This window comes from Equus asinus, chromosome 1 (assembly GCF_041296235.1).
Source record: "Equus asinus isolate D_3611 breed Donkey chromosome 1, EquAss-T2T_v2, whole genome shotgun sequence".
Lineage (NCBI taxonomy): Eukaryota > Metazoa > Chordata > Mammalia > Perissodactyla > Equidae > Equus > Equus asinus.
The window spans coordinates 148,826,941-148,842,502 of NC_091790.1; the positions used below are offsets into that span (position 1 = coordinate 148,826,941).

Here is a 15,562-nt window from a genome sequence, read left to right on the forward strand (position 1 = left end):
ATGCAATTTTTAAAACTTACCTCTTAAGAGAAAAGATAATAGTTTCAAAATCAGACTTTTCAGTTATGTAACTTCTGTCAGTTAGAAATCATTAGCCCAGAGTTTTTAGAAGATTATCATCATGATAAAATTGTGTTCCAGGTGGTTGTATTCATTACAAAGGGCTAATTAAACCTTGTGCATAAATTAAGTGCATGAAAATAGATTCCTGAATGAGCTGACTTTTCTAAAAATTAATTTACTTATAAAGCTGTATGCTGGAGTATGAAAAAAAATTGGCTATGTGTAGCTCTTTTCATCCAAAGATCTGAAATCACAAGTTAAATCAAGGCAGTTATACACTTAGAAAGACAGAGAGAAAGGAATGAAAGAAAGAAATAGTGGGGAGGATGGTACAAGTATATATTCTGCAAATATTTCTCAAGTATATGAAAGATATTAATCTAACTTGGCTTGCTCAAACCTTCCACCCTAATTTCAGTGAAGTAGAATCAGAAAACAAAAATACCTAGTCTCCTGATTCTGCTCTTCTAATCAACCAATGTTTGGAATGGCACCGTTGAAACTTACAGGAAGAGCCTTTAAATGTGGAAAGTTGAGTCATAAAAAAAGGCATTCTTTCGTTCTAGTCCATTTATTTCATGATATTTTATAGGCCATGGGGAAAAAAAGATGAGAGGGAATAAAATGCTCTCTTTCGTAGCCAGTGCATCTGCTAGGTGATCAAATACAAATGGCAAGGAGTCAGTGTATACTGTTCAACTCTGCATGGATAACTGGGTTTGTGGAGGAGGGAACAGTTTCAATACCTACTCAAGTAGAAACCAGCAAGATCTACCGTAAGAGCCAGGTCTGGTCAATCTCAGTGTTGGTGAACTGGAGTCCAGCAAAATATTATCAAGCCTGAAAAGTGAACCATGTCCTAGTGGGAAACGTCAGGAACTGAATTGAGAATAATTGTATTAAGTTCACCGAATAAATATTATTGTTAACTTCCATGGTTAAGGATATACTTTGGAAAGAACCAGACTTACAGTGATAGAATCTAGTGAAGGCAAGAATGTAGCACAACAGTCTCATACGTTGTGGTGGAAATATACAATGGAATGACCAATTTGCATTGTATTCGGAACATGAGCAAATACATAACAACATGTACGCATCTACACATGTGCATCATTCCATGAAATTTTATGTGGCTCTTAGATTTTACATCTACTTTTATTGTTTTCCTCGATGTGCAGGAATTGATCTGTTTGGCAAATGCTCTTCTCATTTCAGAATTGTCCTAACTGTAGTTGCCTTTCTCATTTCAGCCCCTGGCGGAACACGCATAGATGATGGTGACAAGACCAAGATGACCAACCACTGTGTGTTTTCAGCAAATGAAGATCATGAAACCATCCGAAACTATGCTCAGGTAGAGCTTGTTGCTGAGAGATTGTTGTGTTAGAAGGGAAATGTTTGAACAGGAAGCATCTAGGGAAACATTAGATTCAGGAATTCCACAGGCCACTTTTTAAATAGGAATGTTAGCTAGCTCTTAAACATATGAAAAGACCCTCAATTGCATTCATAGTAAGACAATGGGCATTAAAATTTCACGAAGGTTTTTTTATGGCTCACCTGTAAGGGACTTGGGGAATGAGATGCTCACGTGATTTCTGGTAGGAGTGTAAATTGGTCCAATCTTCAGGGAGAGCAGTTTAGCACTGTCTTTCAAAACTAAAACTGCACGTTCCCGTTGACCCAGCAATTCCACCTCGAGGACTTCATCTTGCAGATAAGCTTGCACATGTGTGAAATGACGTGTCATCACACTCTTGCTTGTAATAATATCAAAGAATGAAAGCAATATAAAAGTCAATTGATAGAGTACTAATATGTAAAGTTTGTTAATTCATATTAATAGGCTATCATGTAGCTGTTAAAAAGAAAGAGACAAGAAGATATTTGTAGTACATAAAATCTATAAAGGATTCATATCCAGATTAGATAAAGAACTGCAAGTCAATAAGAAAAGGATAAGCAACCTATCAGGAAAAGTCATATAGGCATTTCCAGGAAGAGGAAACAATTAGCCCAAAAACAGATGAAGACATGTTCAAACTCGTTGATAATTAGGGAAATTTCAATTAAAGTCATGAGACATCCTTTTGCATTCATTAGACTGGTAAAAATTAAGTCTTTAGGCCCTAAGGAAGGTCAGGAAGTGGCAGGAGTGTAAAATGGAGCAACCTAGTAGACGTGACCTTGTAAAGCTGAATGTGTGCATCCTGAGCAGCCAGCTTAGGATTGGTGTGTTTCTGTTCTGATTCTATCTCTGACTCTTCTTATAAGTCAGCGTTATTCCCAACTTAAGTATGAGGGCAAGTTGAAGGTCACCAAGTCTTCCTGTTATACACATCAGTATATACCTGAAGAAGGCCAGAGGAATTACTGGCAGTTAAATGATTGAATTTAAACTTCAAGGGGCAACCCTGGTGGCTTAGTGGTTAAGTTCATTCGCTCCACCTTGGTGACCTAGGATGTGTGGGTTCAGATCCCAGGCATGGAACTACACACTGTACATCAAGCCATGCTGTGGCAGCATCCCACATACAAAAAATAGAGGAAGATGGGCAACAGATGTTGGCTCAGGGCCAATGTTCCTCACCAAAAAAAAAAAAAGAATTTAAACTTCCAAAAAGTATTTTAATTACATGCTGTTTTAGCAAATATATTTCTTTCCTGGTTTATATTTAAGAAATGTATAACAAATGAAAGCAGAGAAAATCTTTTAAAATGGAACAAAGGTTAAGCATACAGGATTGAGTGGGCTGGGTTCTAACCTGTCCTCTGTAAATCTTTGCTTCTTCTCTGGATGTAAATGCCCAAAAACACCTTGACCAGGTGTATACTGAAGCAAATATACTCAATTCAAAAGCTGGTCTTTTAAATGTGTATTATTTTGCTATTTGAGTTCCACTGAGAAAGAAAGATAAGAAGGCCTGGAAGAGAAATCATTACTTCACTATACTTTCCCATAAAAAAAAGAGAGAGAGTTCGCCTCTTCATTATATCTAAATAGGATTGTTTCTTTTTACAGATGATTTTATTTTTCATACAGAATATGTGTATTTGAGGAAAGACCCTTTGATACGTTGTTGTTTCTGAGTTTAAAAGTTATTGTATCCTTGGGCCCGCCCCGTGGCTGAGTGGTTAAGTTCGCGTGCTCTGCTTCGGCGGCCCAGGGTTGCACCAGTTCGGATCCTGGACATGGACCTAGCTCATCAAGCCATGCTGAGGTGGTGTCGCACGTGCCAACAACTAGAAGGACCCACAACTAAAATAGACAACTATGTACTGGGGGGCTTTGGGGAGAAGAAGGAAAAATTAAACATTAAAAAGTTTTAAAAATAAAACAGAAAAAAATTATTGTAGCCTTATAGACTGACAGAAAAACTTGGTCAATGGGGTAGTCAAGGTGAGAGAGAAATTAAATGGAAAAGAGTATTTAGTGGAGATTAATTTAATAGTTGGAGAGTACTTTTATAGTATGATGATTTTTACTTTCATATGTAGACATTTACCTGTGGCGATTTGGATAATCGTTCTTGGATGAGGAGAATTCTTTTTCCTGTTAATAATCATCTTAAGGAATATGTGAGTGCTAGTGTAAGTCAGAAATCAAATTTGTAGGATTTCAATATAATTTATTATTATTATTTTTTTATTGCATATCAATTCCCATGCTGGGTCATTAGTCTTTCCTCATAAAGGGCAATACTGTAATTTTTACTCTTGGACTCCATCTTGATTACATTAAGGAATAAACACAGTGAAAGTGTTTTATTGCTTTTTTTTTTAAGAACAAATGGTCTATTTATTACACTTTGATATAGATAACTTATTTTGATCTCTTGACTCTGAAGGAGGTATTCTTGTCCTTAGTGAGAGGGAATGGTTTTCTTTTCTGTTTTTTTGTTTTGGTGAGGAAGATTGTCTCTGAGCTAACATGTGTTGCCCGTCTTCCTCTTTTTGCCTAAGAAAGATTGTTGCTGAGCTAACATCTGTGCCGATCTTCCCCTGTTTTGTATCTGGGATGCCAGATGCATAGCTTGATGAGTGGTGTCTAGGTCCACGCCCAGGATCCAAACCTGCAAACCTCAGGCCGCCAAAGTAGAGCACACAAACTTGACCACTGCACCACCAGGCTGGCCCCCTGAAAGTTTTAGATGAAAGTATATCATGTAGATATAAGAGAAAGGAATTAGATTCAGAAATCATTTCCACAGTTATTAAAATAATCAATATTTATAAAAATCGCTATTTAAATAAGAACATTGTATTAATCTTTTTGGGCTGCCATAACAATATACCACAGATTGGGTAGCTTAAACAACAGAATTTTATTTCTCACAGTTCAGGAGGCTGGGAAGTCCAAGATCAAGGTTCCAGTTGGATCTGGTTCCTGGGGAGGTCTCTCTTTCTATAGAGAATTACTATAAGGCCATCAGCCCTGTCAGGTTAGGGTTGCACAGTTATGACCTCATTTGGCCACCTCCTAAAGTCCTTACTTCCAAATGCAGTCACCTTAGGGGGTAGAGCTTCAGCATATGAATGTGAGGGGAACACAAACCTTCAGTCCATAACAAACATCATTCCACTTACAAACAGTCCAGAATTTCACTGGCCTGTGTATACCCTGCTTGAGAGTTCTAACTGGATTGCAGGGGCCAGCAATCCTTTACTGCCATTAAGTTCTACCATTTTTTGCTCATCTGCTGCAAATGTGTCTGTGTCCACCTAGAGCATGATCTCCCATGAACTCTGCTCTCCTCTCCGTCATATCCACTGTCTATGTGATGACGTCTGTAACCCCTTCATTTCAGTTATCTTCCGTCTCTGCATCTCACAGTTTTAAAATTACATTCATTTTATTTTCATCAAAGTTATTTTTGGTTTCTCACCTGTTATATTCTTGAATGAATTTATTTTAGTCTCCACATGCATTTTGATCCTATTTTGTCCTCTAGGTCATAATTGGTGAGTTCTTCTGTAGTACTTATAGTTCTGATAGCACAAGGTGAGCATGTTTAACTACACATTTTTATTCGTGTCAATCTATGTTGTAGTTAGGGTGAGTTTTTACACCTCCTTCTATTGCCTTTTAATATTGTTTACGTAATATCTAATGGTTCTGTTTTACGTTTAGGTCTTCAATAAACTCATCAGGAGATATAAGTATTTGGAAAAGGCATTTGAGGATGAAATGAAAAAGGTAAAAATTCAAATGTCATGCCTTATCTATTTAAAGTGATGGAATGGAGAGGGACAAAAATTTTGCATATACAACAATAGTCATAGGTACCATGGCCATTGTAAGTTTGTAATAAATGTTTGTTAAATGAGTGAGTATGACAGATCATTAGCCAGTAGCTATAGGAAGAGAGACATGATGAGCCTAGACTTTTTTCATTCATATTTCATGCAAGACAATATGCTTTGTTCAATAGGAATAGTTCCATAGAATATGATCTCTGATCTTGCAGAGTTTGACTAAAAACTAGAGATTCCAAATATGCAAGAAAAATAAATATATCAAGGGAAGAATCGAGATAAGGCGCTTTGATTAGTTAAAGCATGTGAAAGAGCCTCACACAGCAGCTAATACTCAGTAAAGTTCTTTCGTTTTAGAAGGTGCAGTTGAGCAAAGGGGATAGAAGCACATCTTTGGAAACAGTGGATGGGTGTAAATCTCAGTGGCGTTTCTCATCTGTAAAATGGCTGCAATAAGAGTATGTACCTTATGGTTGTTGTAGGAATAAATGAGAAAACATATTAGGTGTTTAACACAGTAACTGGCCTCTAGTAAGTTGTGAAAGAGTAGCACTTTATTAAAGAAGCCCTCTTTTCAGGGTTCGCAGTATGATCTCTCATCTAATTTGTAACTCCTCTGTATTTATATATAGCAGTCACTACATTAATTTGTTACAGATTTGTATGTTGCTTTGTCATTGTTTCCAGTGTTAAATCTACCTAAATTATAAACCACAGGAATAAAGGAACCATAAAATCTAATTTGTGACTTCCTTCCTTCCCCCTGTTGACAGTGGTTCCATATATAGTGAAGAACATTTTGACAGTAAAATCTTTTTTTTTTTAAATTCACATTCTCCATGACCCAATATTCGTGTTTATAAGAATCTTTCAGCACAGATACATAAAACTATATGTATAAAGATGTTCATCACAGTATTGAGATGTAATCTAAATGTTCATTGGTGGGAGACTGGTTAATTAAATTATGGTCTATTCGTACAGTGGGATGCTAAGCAATCTTTTATAGAATGAGGCATAGCTACATGAAATGATAAGGGAAAATGCCCGTGATAAATTGTTGAATGAAAAAGCAAGGTGCAGAGCAACCATTTGGTAGTAGTTTAACTGTGAGCAAGTTATGTATTCTTTGTGCCTCAGTTTTCTTTGCCGTAAAACAAGGATTGAGGCTGTCGTATTCATACATAGAAGGTGTTCAGAGGAGTATCTGCTCCACTCAACAAGTTGTAGCTGTTATCAATGTATAATTCAGTAAAAACAACATGTGTATACATGTAGTTATTTATAATTTGTAGACATATATAAGTGCATTTAAATATCTAGGACACACATCAAAATGTTAATGTTAATTCTAAGAGAGTAGCTTTAGAGAGATTTTTCTCATTTTTTTATTATTCTGTGTTGTCAGATTTTGTTCTACTAATATATATGACTTTTTTTAATATGAAAAAGTATAAATGGAAAAAATGTGGTCCATTATATTGCTGCATGCTTAGAAAATAAGAAGTGCTTGTTTAAATAGAGGGATAGATATGATGAAAAACATGATGCAAAACATTCAAATAAATTAAACATCTTATCACTTTATCTAGTAATATCACTTATGTTTTTACTTCTCTCGGCTCATTTGAACCTTGAAAACTTCCTTAAGTATTTCATTCATGTATGGATATGCTTTCAAGAATGATTTATTTTTCAAAATATATGCGCTTTTCATTTTTCTAATAGAAGGCCAGACTGATACAAAGTGTCGATGGTTTTGTCAGTTCTTTTACTCTACGCCGTTCCTGGTGCTCCCAGATGCTTTAACCATTGATGCTTCGTTCCCTCACTCCCTGTTTTCTTGTGAACTTAGAAGACGACTTCTTTTTAATTCATTGAGATTTTAATAGAGATAAATTGGGAGTGAAATGGACTAGTTTGATTCCAGTTCTGCCACTTACTCATAATATAAATATTTGGAGAGTCACATAACCTCTCCATAAAGTAATAATCCTTTAACTGTTGGGGATAGTAAATTAATATTGCCCTACCCACTGGACAGAGTTAATGGAATTTCACTGGCACTAAAGCACTTACACCTATGTTGATGCCAGTAACTTTTCATTGGTGCAAAGTAATGAAAAAGTCAGCAAGGCCCTGATAGTGATATTGGGCCCTAGGGATCTCAGTAACATGCCTAAGGACTGATGAAATGGAGAAAATAGGCGTGGATTGTAGTCAAAGCACTAGGTGGAGGAGGATTAGGAAAGAGGAGGGCATTCCACAGACTGAATACTCTTGGAATTCAAAATGGAGTCTGATCCGTGTGAAGGCTTCCCTTCAACCTTTCTGGGGTGGCTACTTTTTCACTTCCCCTTAGGGGAAGAGGCTGGGAGCACTGGGACCCAGAAGGACCCAAACAACATCTTCATCTTCTCGTTACCCCTCCAAAATTGCTCTTTCCAACTCACATCAGAGACCTTTTCTCCGTTAGGAACTTTTCTTTACCTCATATCCTCCATTACCTCATCACCAGGGCTGGTGGTAAAACTGTGTGGTCCAAGAAATACTGCGTTTGAATCTCATTACTTTAAAAAGAACATTAAGAACTTAGAAAACTCTTTTTTCATTCAGCAGTCTTGTTTGAAAGAGTATGATGTGCTGTGAACTCAGAGAAGTATATGCTGAATGTCAAAGCTTATTGACTCTTTCCTGTTTTTCGTTTGTTTTGCTATAACAAACCCCCCCAAAAATGGGTAGATGTGGTGGGGGGTGGGGGGAGTGACGCACCCAAAGAAGTGAAAGACAATAATATATGTCAGAAAACATCATGTTCATTATGTAACACTTAACCTTTGTCATGTACAAAGTCAAATGTAAATTATTTATGCAACCTATTCACACTGTTCTCCAAATGTCTCTTTTCCTTCACATAAATGTTATCTATAGCTATGTGTAAGTGAACTTGGAAAAAAGGAACTATGCCTGATAAAGTCTCTTACTGTAGCATTCAATTTATACCTGAACATATGTATGTGTTTCCAGTGAATAATAACTATGCGTTGTGTCTGACCTACTGGTTGTGTACCACCTAGCCATGGCTGGACATTCTGTTTGTTATTTTCCTGCTTTAGTCCTTTGCTTTATAGACATGGTTTCTTTTGTTTGACCCACAGCTTCTCCTCTTCCTTAAAGCCTTTTCCGAAACAGAGCAGACAAAGTTGGCAATGCTGTCTGGGATCCTGCTGGGCAACGGCACCCTTCCTGCCACCATCCTTACCAGTCTCTTCACTGACAGCTTAGTCAAGGAAGGTAATTCCTCTCATGTTTTCTTCCCTGTCAGATGTAAAAGAAAAGTAAAGCCACAGATGGTTAGAAAAATGCCAGTACCTCTTAGTATCCTCTACTACCGACCCTTCCTCCATATAAGAGAATGTGTGTGTGTGTGTGTGTGTGTGTGTGTACCTTCAAGCAATGAGAGGATTGTACATGTTTATTGTAGGAAATTGAAAGAAAAAAAATTGCACACTTATACAAAGACAAATAAAGACTAAGAATAAACTAGAATTTTTGGTGTAAAACTAAATGCTTAGGTCAAATACCCTGAAGTTGAACTGGTCCAAGCCATTTTTCTCAACTTAGATGCTACTGGCATATTTTGTTGGCACAATGCTTCATTGTCTAGGACTCTTTTGTGCTTTGTGAGACATTTAACCTTTTTGCCCTCAGACGCAAAATGCCAGCCTGTAGCACCCGCCTCCATTTAGTATAACAACCAAAAATGCCCCCCAAATGGTTGTTTATTTCCCTGGTTACAGCCATTCTTCTAAACTGTTAACTTTCAAGATCTTATGCTCGTAGGTTCATTTTGATCACATTTTTAAGATATTTATTATGTCTGTTTTGGAAGTCCAGATGGCTGCATCAAAGTTTTGTTTTAATTTTAAAGCATTAAGAGTTTTATAGGCATACATACAATTTCTTGGTTATAGAATAAAACAAAAGAGGGCTCTTGTAGGAGGATAATGATATTCAAGTTATAAGGCAACACAAAACAAAGAGTTATTTTTTTCTTAAAAATAAGTTAAAAGAACTTTTGTGAAAACATCTGTCTTCTTAGAACAAGTTTTTCTCCTATAATCATGAAGTCCCAGCCTCATTCATGCCTGCAGTGAAATGTGTTATAGTTTTCTTGTAGCCGCGAAAAGAATAGTAAATTGAGTCAAATATTATTTAGAGATTCTCTATAGTTTTCAGCTTTGAACAGCTCAGATTTATGATAGCTCAGATTCTGTAATTATTATTAACTTGTTAATAATTATAATAACATTTTAAAGTATTTCCTGAAGAGAATTTATGACACTTCACATGTCTTATTTATGTTACTAGCCAATTTACGCTAGGAAAACAAGAGAAAATGCCCTTACCTTCATAACAGAAAATAATTGCCTTTCTGGTTGTATTAAAAATCTAAATGATGTATACAACTTTTTTGAAATGTAGCAAAAAATTAAATTATTAGGTGAATAGATAGACAAGCGAGAAAGCAAATATAGCAAAATATTAAGAGCTGTAGAATCTAGATGGTGAGTATATGAGTATCTACTGTTCAGTTTGTTCAGCTTTTCTGTATGTTTGAAAATTTTTATAGTAAAGTGTTGGTAGGGTAGGGAAAGAGAAGAAAAATACCTTTGCTATGGAGGTGACATAGTGCCTGCGCTGGCTGGTTTTTCTTTATACTCCACCAACCTTAGAAACTAAAGAATTAAACTCTTGCTTCCTAAATAGGAAAGGATTAATAGAAATTACATCTTTTCCCCAACCTCCCACCTACCAAACGGCTAAGGGGGATGGGATCTTCCCACTCAGTAGAATCTCCGGTACAAAGAAATTTCTCCAACCTTTCTGCTAAGAGCCACTTTCAGTGCAAAATGATAGGTTTAAGCCTAGAGTTTGGACTCCTGGTTTCAAGCATACTTTATTTCTCTTACTTACAAGATAGATTCACCATCTGTTATTTTTATTTAATTACTTAAATTTATATTAAATTTTATATTGATTTTATGAACTAATGAAAGTGTTAAAAATCCATGTCAACAAGTTGATAATGTAAAATTCTCCAGCTTATAACACATGTTTTATTGTCATAGCCATAATTATTTTTGGCTTAGTTCCTCTGCTATTCAGATGAAGAAAATTGGGTAAAGTTGGTATCTATATAAATGATATGATATATCGGTCAAAAGTGTTTACCTTCGAGTAAGTGGAAGACAAGATTCAAATTGTTATATCAGAACATTTATTTCTTATGTAACAATAAGTATAAAAGTAAGGCAGACTTTAGAGTGAACGCAAATATCATTCAAGCCTCAGGTATTTTCCACGTTACCGTTCATAGCATCAACTGTTCTGCAAGGATGGGTTCCCTAGTCATTACAAGATGTCTGCTAGTATAGTTATGGCACATGCTTCCTCATTCAGGTTCAGTGGAAGAACACTTTTGAACATAGCGTAATTGATCTTGCCTTTGGCTGATTGGCTGAAATTGGCCACATGATCAGTTCTAGCCCAGTAGTGGTTGCCAGGGGGATGCCATGAGCAGATGGGTTCAAGCTGAGGTCATGAAACTAATCATTTGCAGAAGGAGGTGGTACCAGGACCTAGACTAATTAAAAGTCACCTGGCCTGAACCAAAGGAAAATTCTCTCAGGAGAGAGGAAAGGGGAATAGAGGCTGCTAGGCCACCAACAATAGGGAAGCCTTCAGTTCAGAAAAATCAGTTTAATATTTCCACTACACCTTAACTCTTCATTATATAAATGCAACATTAGTTTAGAAATTTAAAGTGTTCCCAGAAGAACTGTTTACTAGTTATCTGATTATTTATATTTAGAAATAAATCCTAATGTAAATATGGATATGTAATTGAGTGGTTTCCTGATTAATTTAGCTATTTTAATAATCTCTTAAAAAATATCCAGAAGAGAGTTCAACTTGAAACAGCATTGATATTTTTATAGCTTAACTCATGAATATTTCAAAATGATTTTTACAAAAAGTAAAAATGTAAAATAAATGATGCATGTTCATCTACAGCTTTATTTATATGTCACTATGAATGTTCTTTCACTGGTATCATTTATCAGTACATTAGTTGACATTTCAGTTTTATATCTCATGATTTATTTATTGTACCTCAGGATCGGTGTTAGAAACATGAAATATTGGTGAGCCACAGGGTAAAACAGAAGCAAAAATACTAGAAAATGCTGGGCTCTGAATCTGTTTTTGACCAAGTTAAAAATAAATAAATAAATTCCAGGTTGGAATTAGGGAGTCTGACTTTGAAAAATATTTTATCTTTTTCCTCCTCATGAAAATGTTCTCTTTTGAGTAATGAAAAGAATAGAACTGTGCCTAGAAAGCTATCCATTTTTCCTCAGTACCAAGTCAAGTCTTTGAGTTATTTACTCATTTCTGGAAACCTAGTGGGAAATGTTGTCTTGTCTATCATCACAAGTGGTTTTACCTATAAAAGGAAAGAAACTCTCTCTCTTTTTCTAACAGGCATTGCAGCCTCATTTGCTGTCAAGCTTTTTAAAGCATGGATGGCAGAAAAAGATGCCAACTCTGTGACCTCTTCTTTGAGAAAAGCCAACTTAGACAAGAGGCTGCTTGTAAGTGCTGTCTGGTCAGAGGGTTGTATGCTTCGTGCTTCTGTCGTGGCGTTGGTAATGCCCACAGTGTACTACATGACTAAAATGCTGGGTCTGTGTGGAATTGGAGCATGGTTCCTTTTATTTCTGTATTATTGGCAGATAGAAACTAATTTCATTTTAATCTTTCTTGTATAAATAAATGGGATGATAAGATTAAAGTCATAGAGAATATGGAAACTTTCAAATTTGAAAGTTTGTTGACATAGTGTTAACATTTGTCAGAATTAGCACTTTCTTTTGTAACTAGTAACTATAGAAATTTAAAGTTTTAATATGATAAAGTCCTATGGATCCTACTTCATTAGACATTTGTGATGTCTTGGGTTGGAGATGGATGACACTGATCTCAAATACATGTTAGTTAACAAAATAAGAGTTTAAACAGGATTCCTTGTTTATACCACGATTCCTTGGACATACTTAGCTATTTAACAAAGCAAATAAGTTAAGTGTAGTTAATTTGAAGCTCCCATTATCACGATTGCTTGATTATATTTTTATGTCTCCATCTGTGTATTTTTCAAAGAAAATCAAGAAAAGTATTTTGTCCTTGTAATTTCTATCTGCTCCCTACAATTTCTTTCTGCTAGAAGCAACAGCTGTCCAGATAATAGAGATTTCTCCAAGTGAAATTGCTTTTACAATTCTAGGACAAAGCCTAAAATTAAAAGACACCCTGCCAGCTTCTCTTCACCTAGTCTCTTGTCTGTTTTTTTCTTCCAACGTGTTTCAGTGTACAAAGTTGTTGGTCTATGGGATAATTCTGAAAACTGATTCTTTTCCTCAAGAAAACCTGAAAATAATGTTAACTGTAAATACTTGTACTTTCAATCACTTAAAATTCTTTTGTCTCTTGAAATTTATCTTAAAATAGCCCTATTTCTATCTTTAAAGTCTTTGTAATATGATAAAGAAAAATCAAGAAGTCTAGATTCTAGTTAATTTCTGCCACTGATGATAGTATTCTTTCAGCTGGTATTTCCTGAGTGCCTGCTCTGTGCCGGGCATGCTTCTAGAAGCTGTGGAGCCAGTAGAGAACAAGAAAGAAAAGCTCCCTGCCCTTATGGAAACTACTTTCTCATGGTCTTAGAGTGGATCCCAGTATATCAAAGGGACAGTCATAAAAAATAAGTGAGTAGGTTGCTGAGCACAGTGGAAGGTCTTATGAAGGGAAGGTATTCTTGTCCCTGAGTGTGGATTGGCTCTGTCTTAGCTGGGCCCCACTGAGATGTACATACCTTTTCATTCTGGGACTTAGGCTGAAGGAGCAGCTCCCATCTGAGCCGTGCAGAACACAGAAACACAGAAGACTGAAGTGAGCCCCTCTGGTGCATTAAAAGCTCACTTTTTATTGGCCAAAAGAAGTCACTGAGAAGACTGACAGTGGGGTGGGAAAATTTAGGCAAGTCTCAGGCTACTTCTCCACCCCTGCAAACAACACAGCAAAGCGGGGCTTCTCTTAATACTTATTTAAAGAGACGGGGTGAATGATTGGGAACAAGGATACAGTCTATTACAACTCGTCACAAAAGACTCAGTTATTTCTTAAAGCATGGTTCCTTAAAGATATCAATAGGCAGAGCTTGGTTCGCTTAATTAGGTCACTTCGTTGAAAAATTCTTTTAATGTATTTCCTTTTTGAAAAACACATATCATTTAACTATTCTTACTAGGTTTGTGTGTCTACATGTATTTTGGGTATGAGAAGCATGGGTGGCAGTGTCTACCAGAAACACTGCAAGCTCCTTGAGGATGGGCAAATTGCCTGCACACTGGGACCGCGCCTGACTGATATTTGCTGACTCAACGAATGAATGAGGAACTAGAGGGTCAGTTCCACCATCAAGGAGGGAATTTTTGTTTCATTAACACATACAACGAGATTCTCTCTGACTGCGCCAGGACATTTTAGGAAAAAATAGCATAGTCTCAAAGTTTAGCAATTACCCACTTCTGTAATACAGAAGCAAGAAAATTTTGTCGCAACTCTAAGAAGAGAGGGGATGGGAGACATCCTTCCCTCCTCAGTGGAATAAGGAACAATGCTCAAGATATCAGCCAGAAGCTTTTCTAGGAGCTGAAGATATTAAAAGAAATCAAATAAATAGACCCTTGCCTTTACAGGGCTTACATTTTATTGCAAGGGAACAGGCAATAAACTAAATAAACAATTAAAATATGTAGTATCATTAAAAGTGAAAAGTGCTACGAGGAAAAAATTCAGTAGGGCAGCACTAACGAGTGTCAGTGTGGGATATGATTTTCAGTGGTAGGGGAAGGCCTCTCGGATAAGGTGACATTTGTGTAAAGACTTGAAGGAGGTGAGAGATTGAGCTACCCAGATAGCTCTAGGAAGAGCATTCCAGGCAAAGGGAACAGAAACTGCAAAGGCTTTGAGGCATGGCATGTTGGGAACAGCAAGAGAGAGTATTAGGTAAGAGTGAAAGTAGAGATGGTCAGCTCAGAGATGTAGCAGGTGCCATATCATCTAGCAACTGGTTTTTATTCTGAGTAAGACAGGAAGCTTTTAGAAAATTCTCTGCAGAATTGTGCAGAATGGGATTTCGGGTGTTAACAGGATCCCTCTGGTTGTTGCCTTGGGGATAGACTGAGGAGCAAGGACAGAAGCAGGGACACCTTCATCTAGGGATGAGGTGATGCAACGTTGTACCAGGGAAAGTCTTTCTAACAAACGCAAACCACGTTCTAAGCTAGCAAATGTCATGATACCATTTAGACTGACTTTACCTCAGTTTAATCTAAATAATAATTTTCAATATATTATGTATCATTCATGAGGACTTTGGATATCGTTAATAAATAAGCCACGAATAATACGTTTGATGACATATTGCTCTGAGTGTAACTTTAGATCAAACTTTGCAGTCACAGTCTTCCTAAGTTGAATATTGAATGTTGGCATCAAGTAATGGAATAAAATATTGCCTTTGGGATTGCACAGCTCTGTCCATAAATATTCTGGCTGCATAATTTGGGTCAACCTGCTTAACCTTTTTGAGACTTAGTTTATCCTCTATAAAAATTTTTTTTTTTTAAAGATTTTATTTTTTTCCTTTTTCTCCCCAAAGCCCCCCGGTACATAATTGTATATTCTTTGTTGTGGGTCCTTCTAGTTGTGGCATGTGGGACGCTGCCTCAGCGTGGTTTAGATTAGCAGTGCCATGTGTGTGCCCAGGATTCGAACCAACGAAACACTGGGCCGTCTGCAGCAGAGCACGCGAACTTAACCACTCAGCCACGGAGCCAGCCCCTTCTATAAAAATTTTTACCTTACAAAATTATGAACAAAGTGCCTGCCACATCTTGATTCATAGAAGAAACTCAATTAAATTGGTTCCCCGTCCCTCAAATTTGGAAGACCTCATGAATGGTAGTGCAAATGTCAGTGACACAACTTCAGTCTTGCGTGAAATGCTTGCTTTAGCATTAATGCATGTTTTATACCTGTTCCCCCAAACTCTGTTTTGACATTTTGAATCTCATGACTCAACAGGGGAGATTATGGGATGATGATATAG

The 15,562-nt window shown here is 36.7% G+C and overlaps 1 protein-coding gene across 3 annotated transcripts in view; it reads left to right on the plus strand.

The window, feature by feature from the left end:
- BZW2 (basic leucine zipper and W2 domains 2) overlaps positions 1-15,562 on the plus strand; it is a 59,619-nt gene that overhangs the window by 32,022 nt on the left and 12,035 nt on the right. For all 3 annotated transcript variants that reach the window (XM_014830550.3, XM_014830551.3, XM_014830547.3), the window contains exons 4-7: positions 1,317-1,420; positions 5,198-5,263; positions 8,481-8,616; positions 11,872-11,981. In XM_014830550.3, the coding sequence (XP_014686036.1) occupies positions 1,317-1,420; positions 5,198-5,263; positions 8,481-8,616; positions 11,872-11,981 (416 nt within the window). The remainder of the gene's footprint in view (positions 1-1,316; positions 1,421-5,197; positions 5,264-8,480; positions 8,617-11,871; positions 11,982-15,562) is intronic.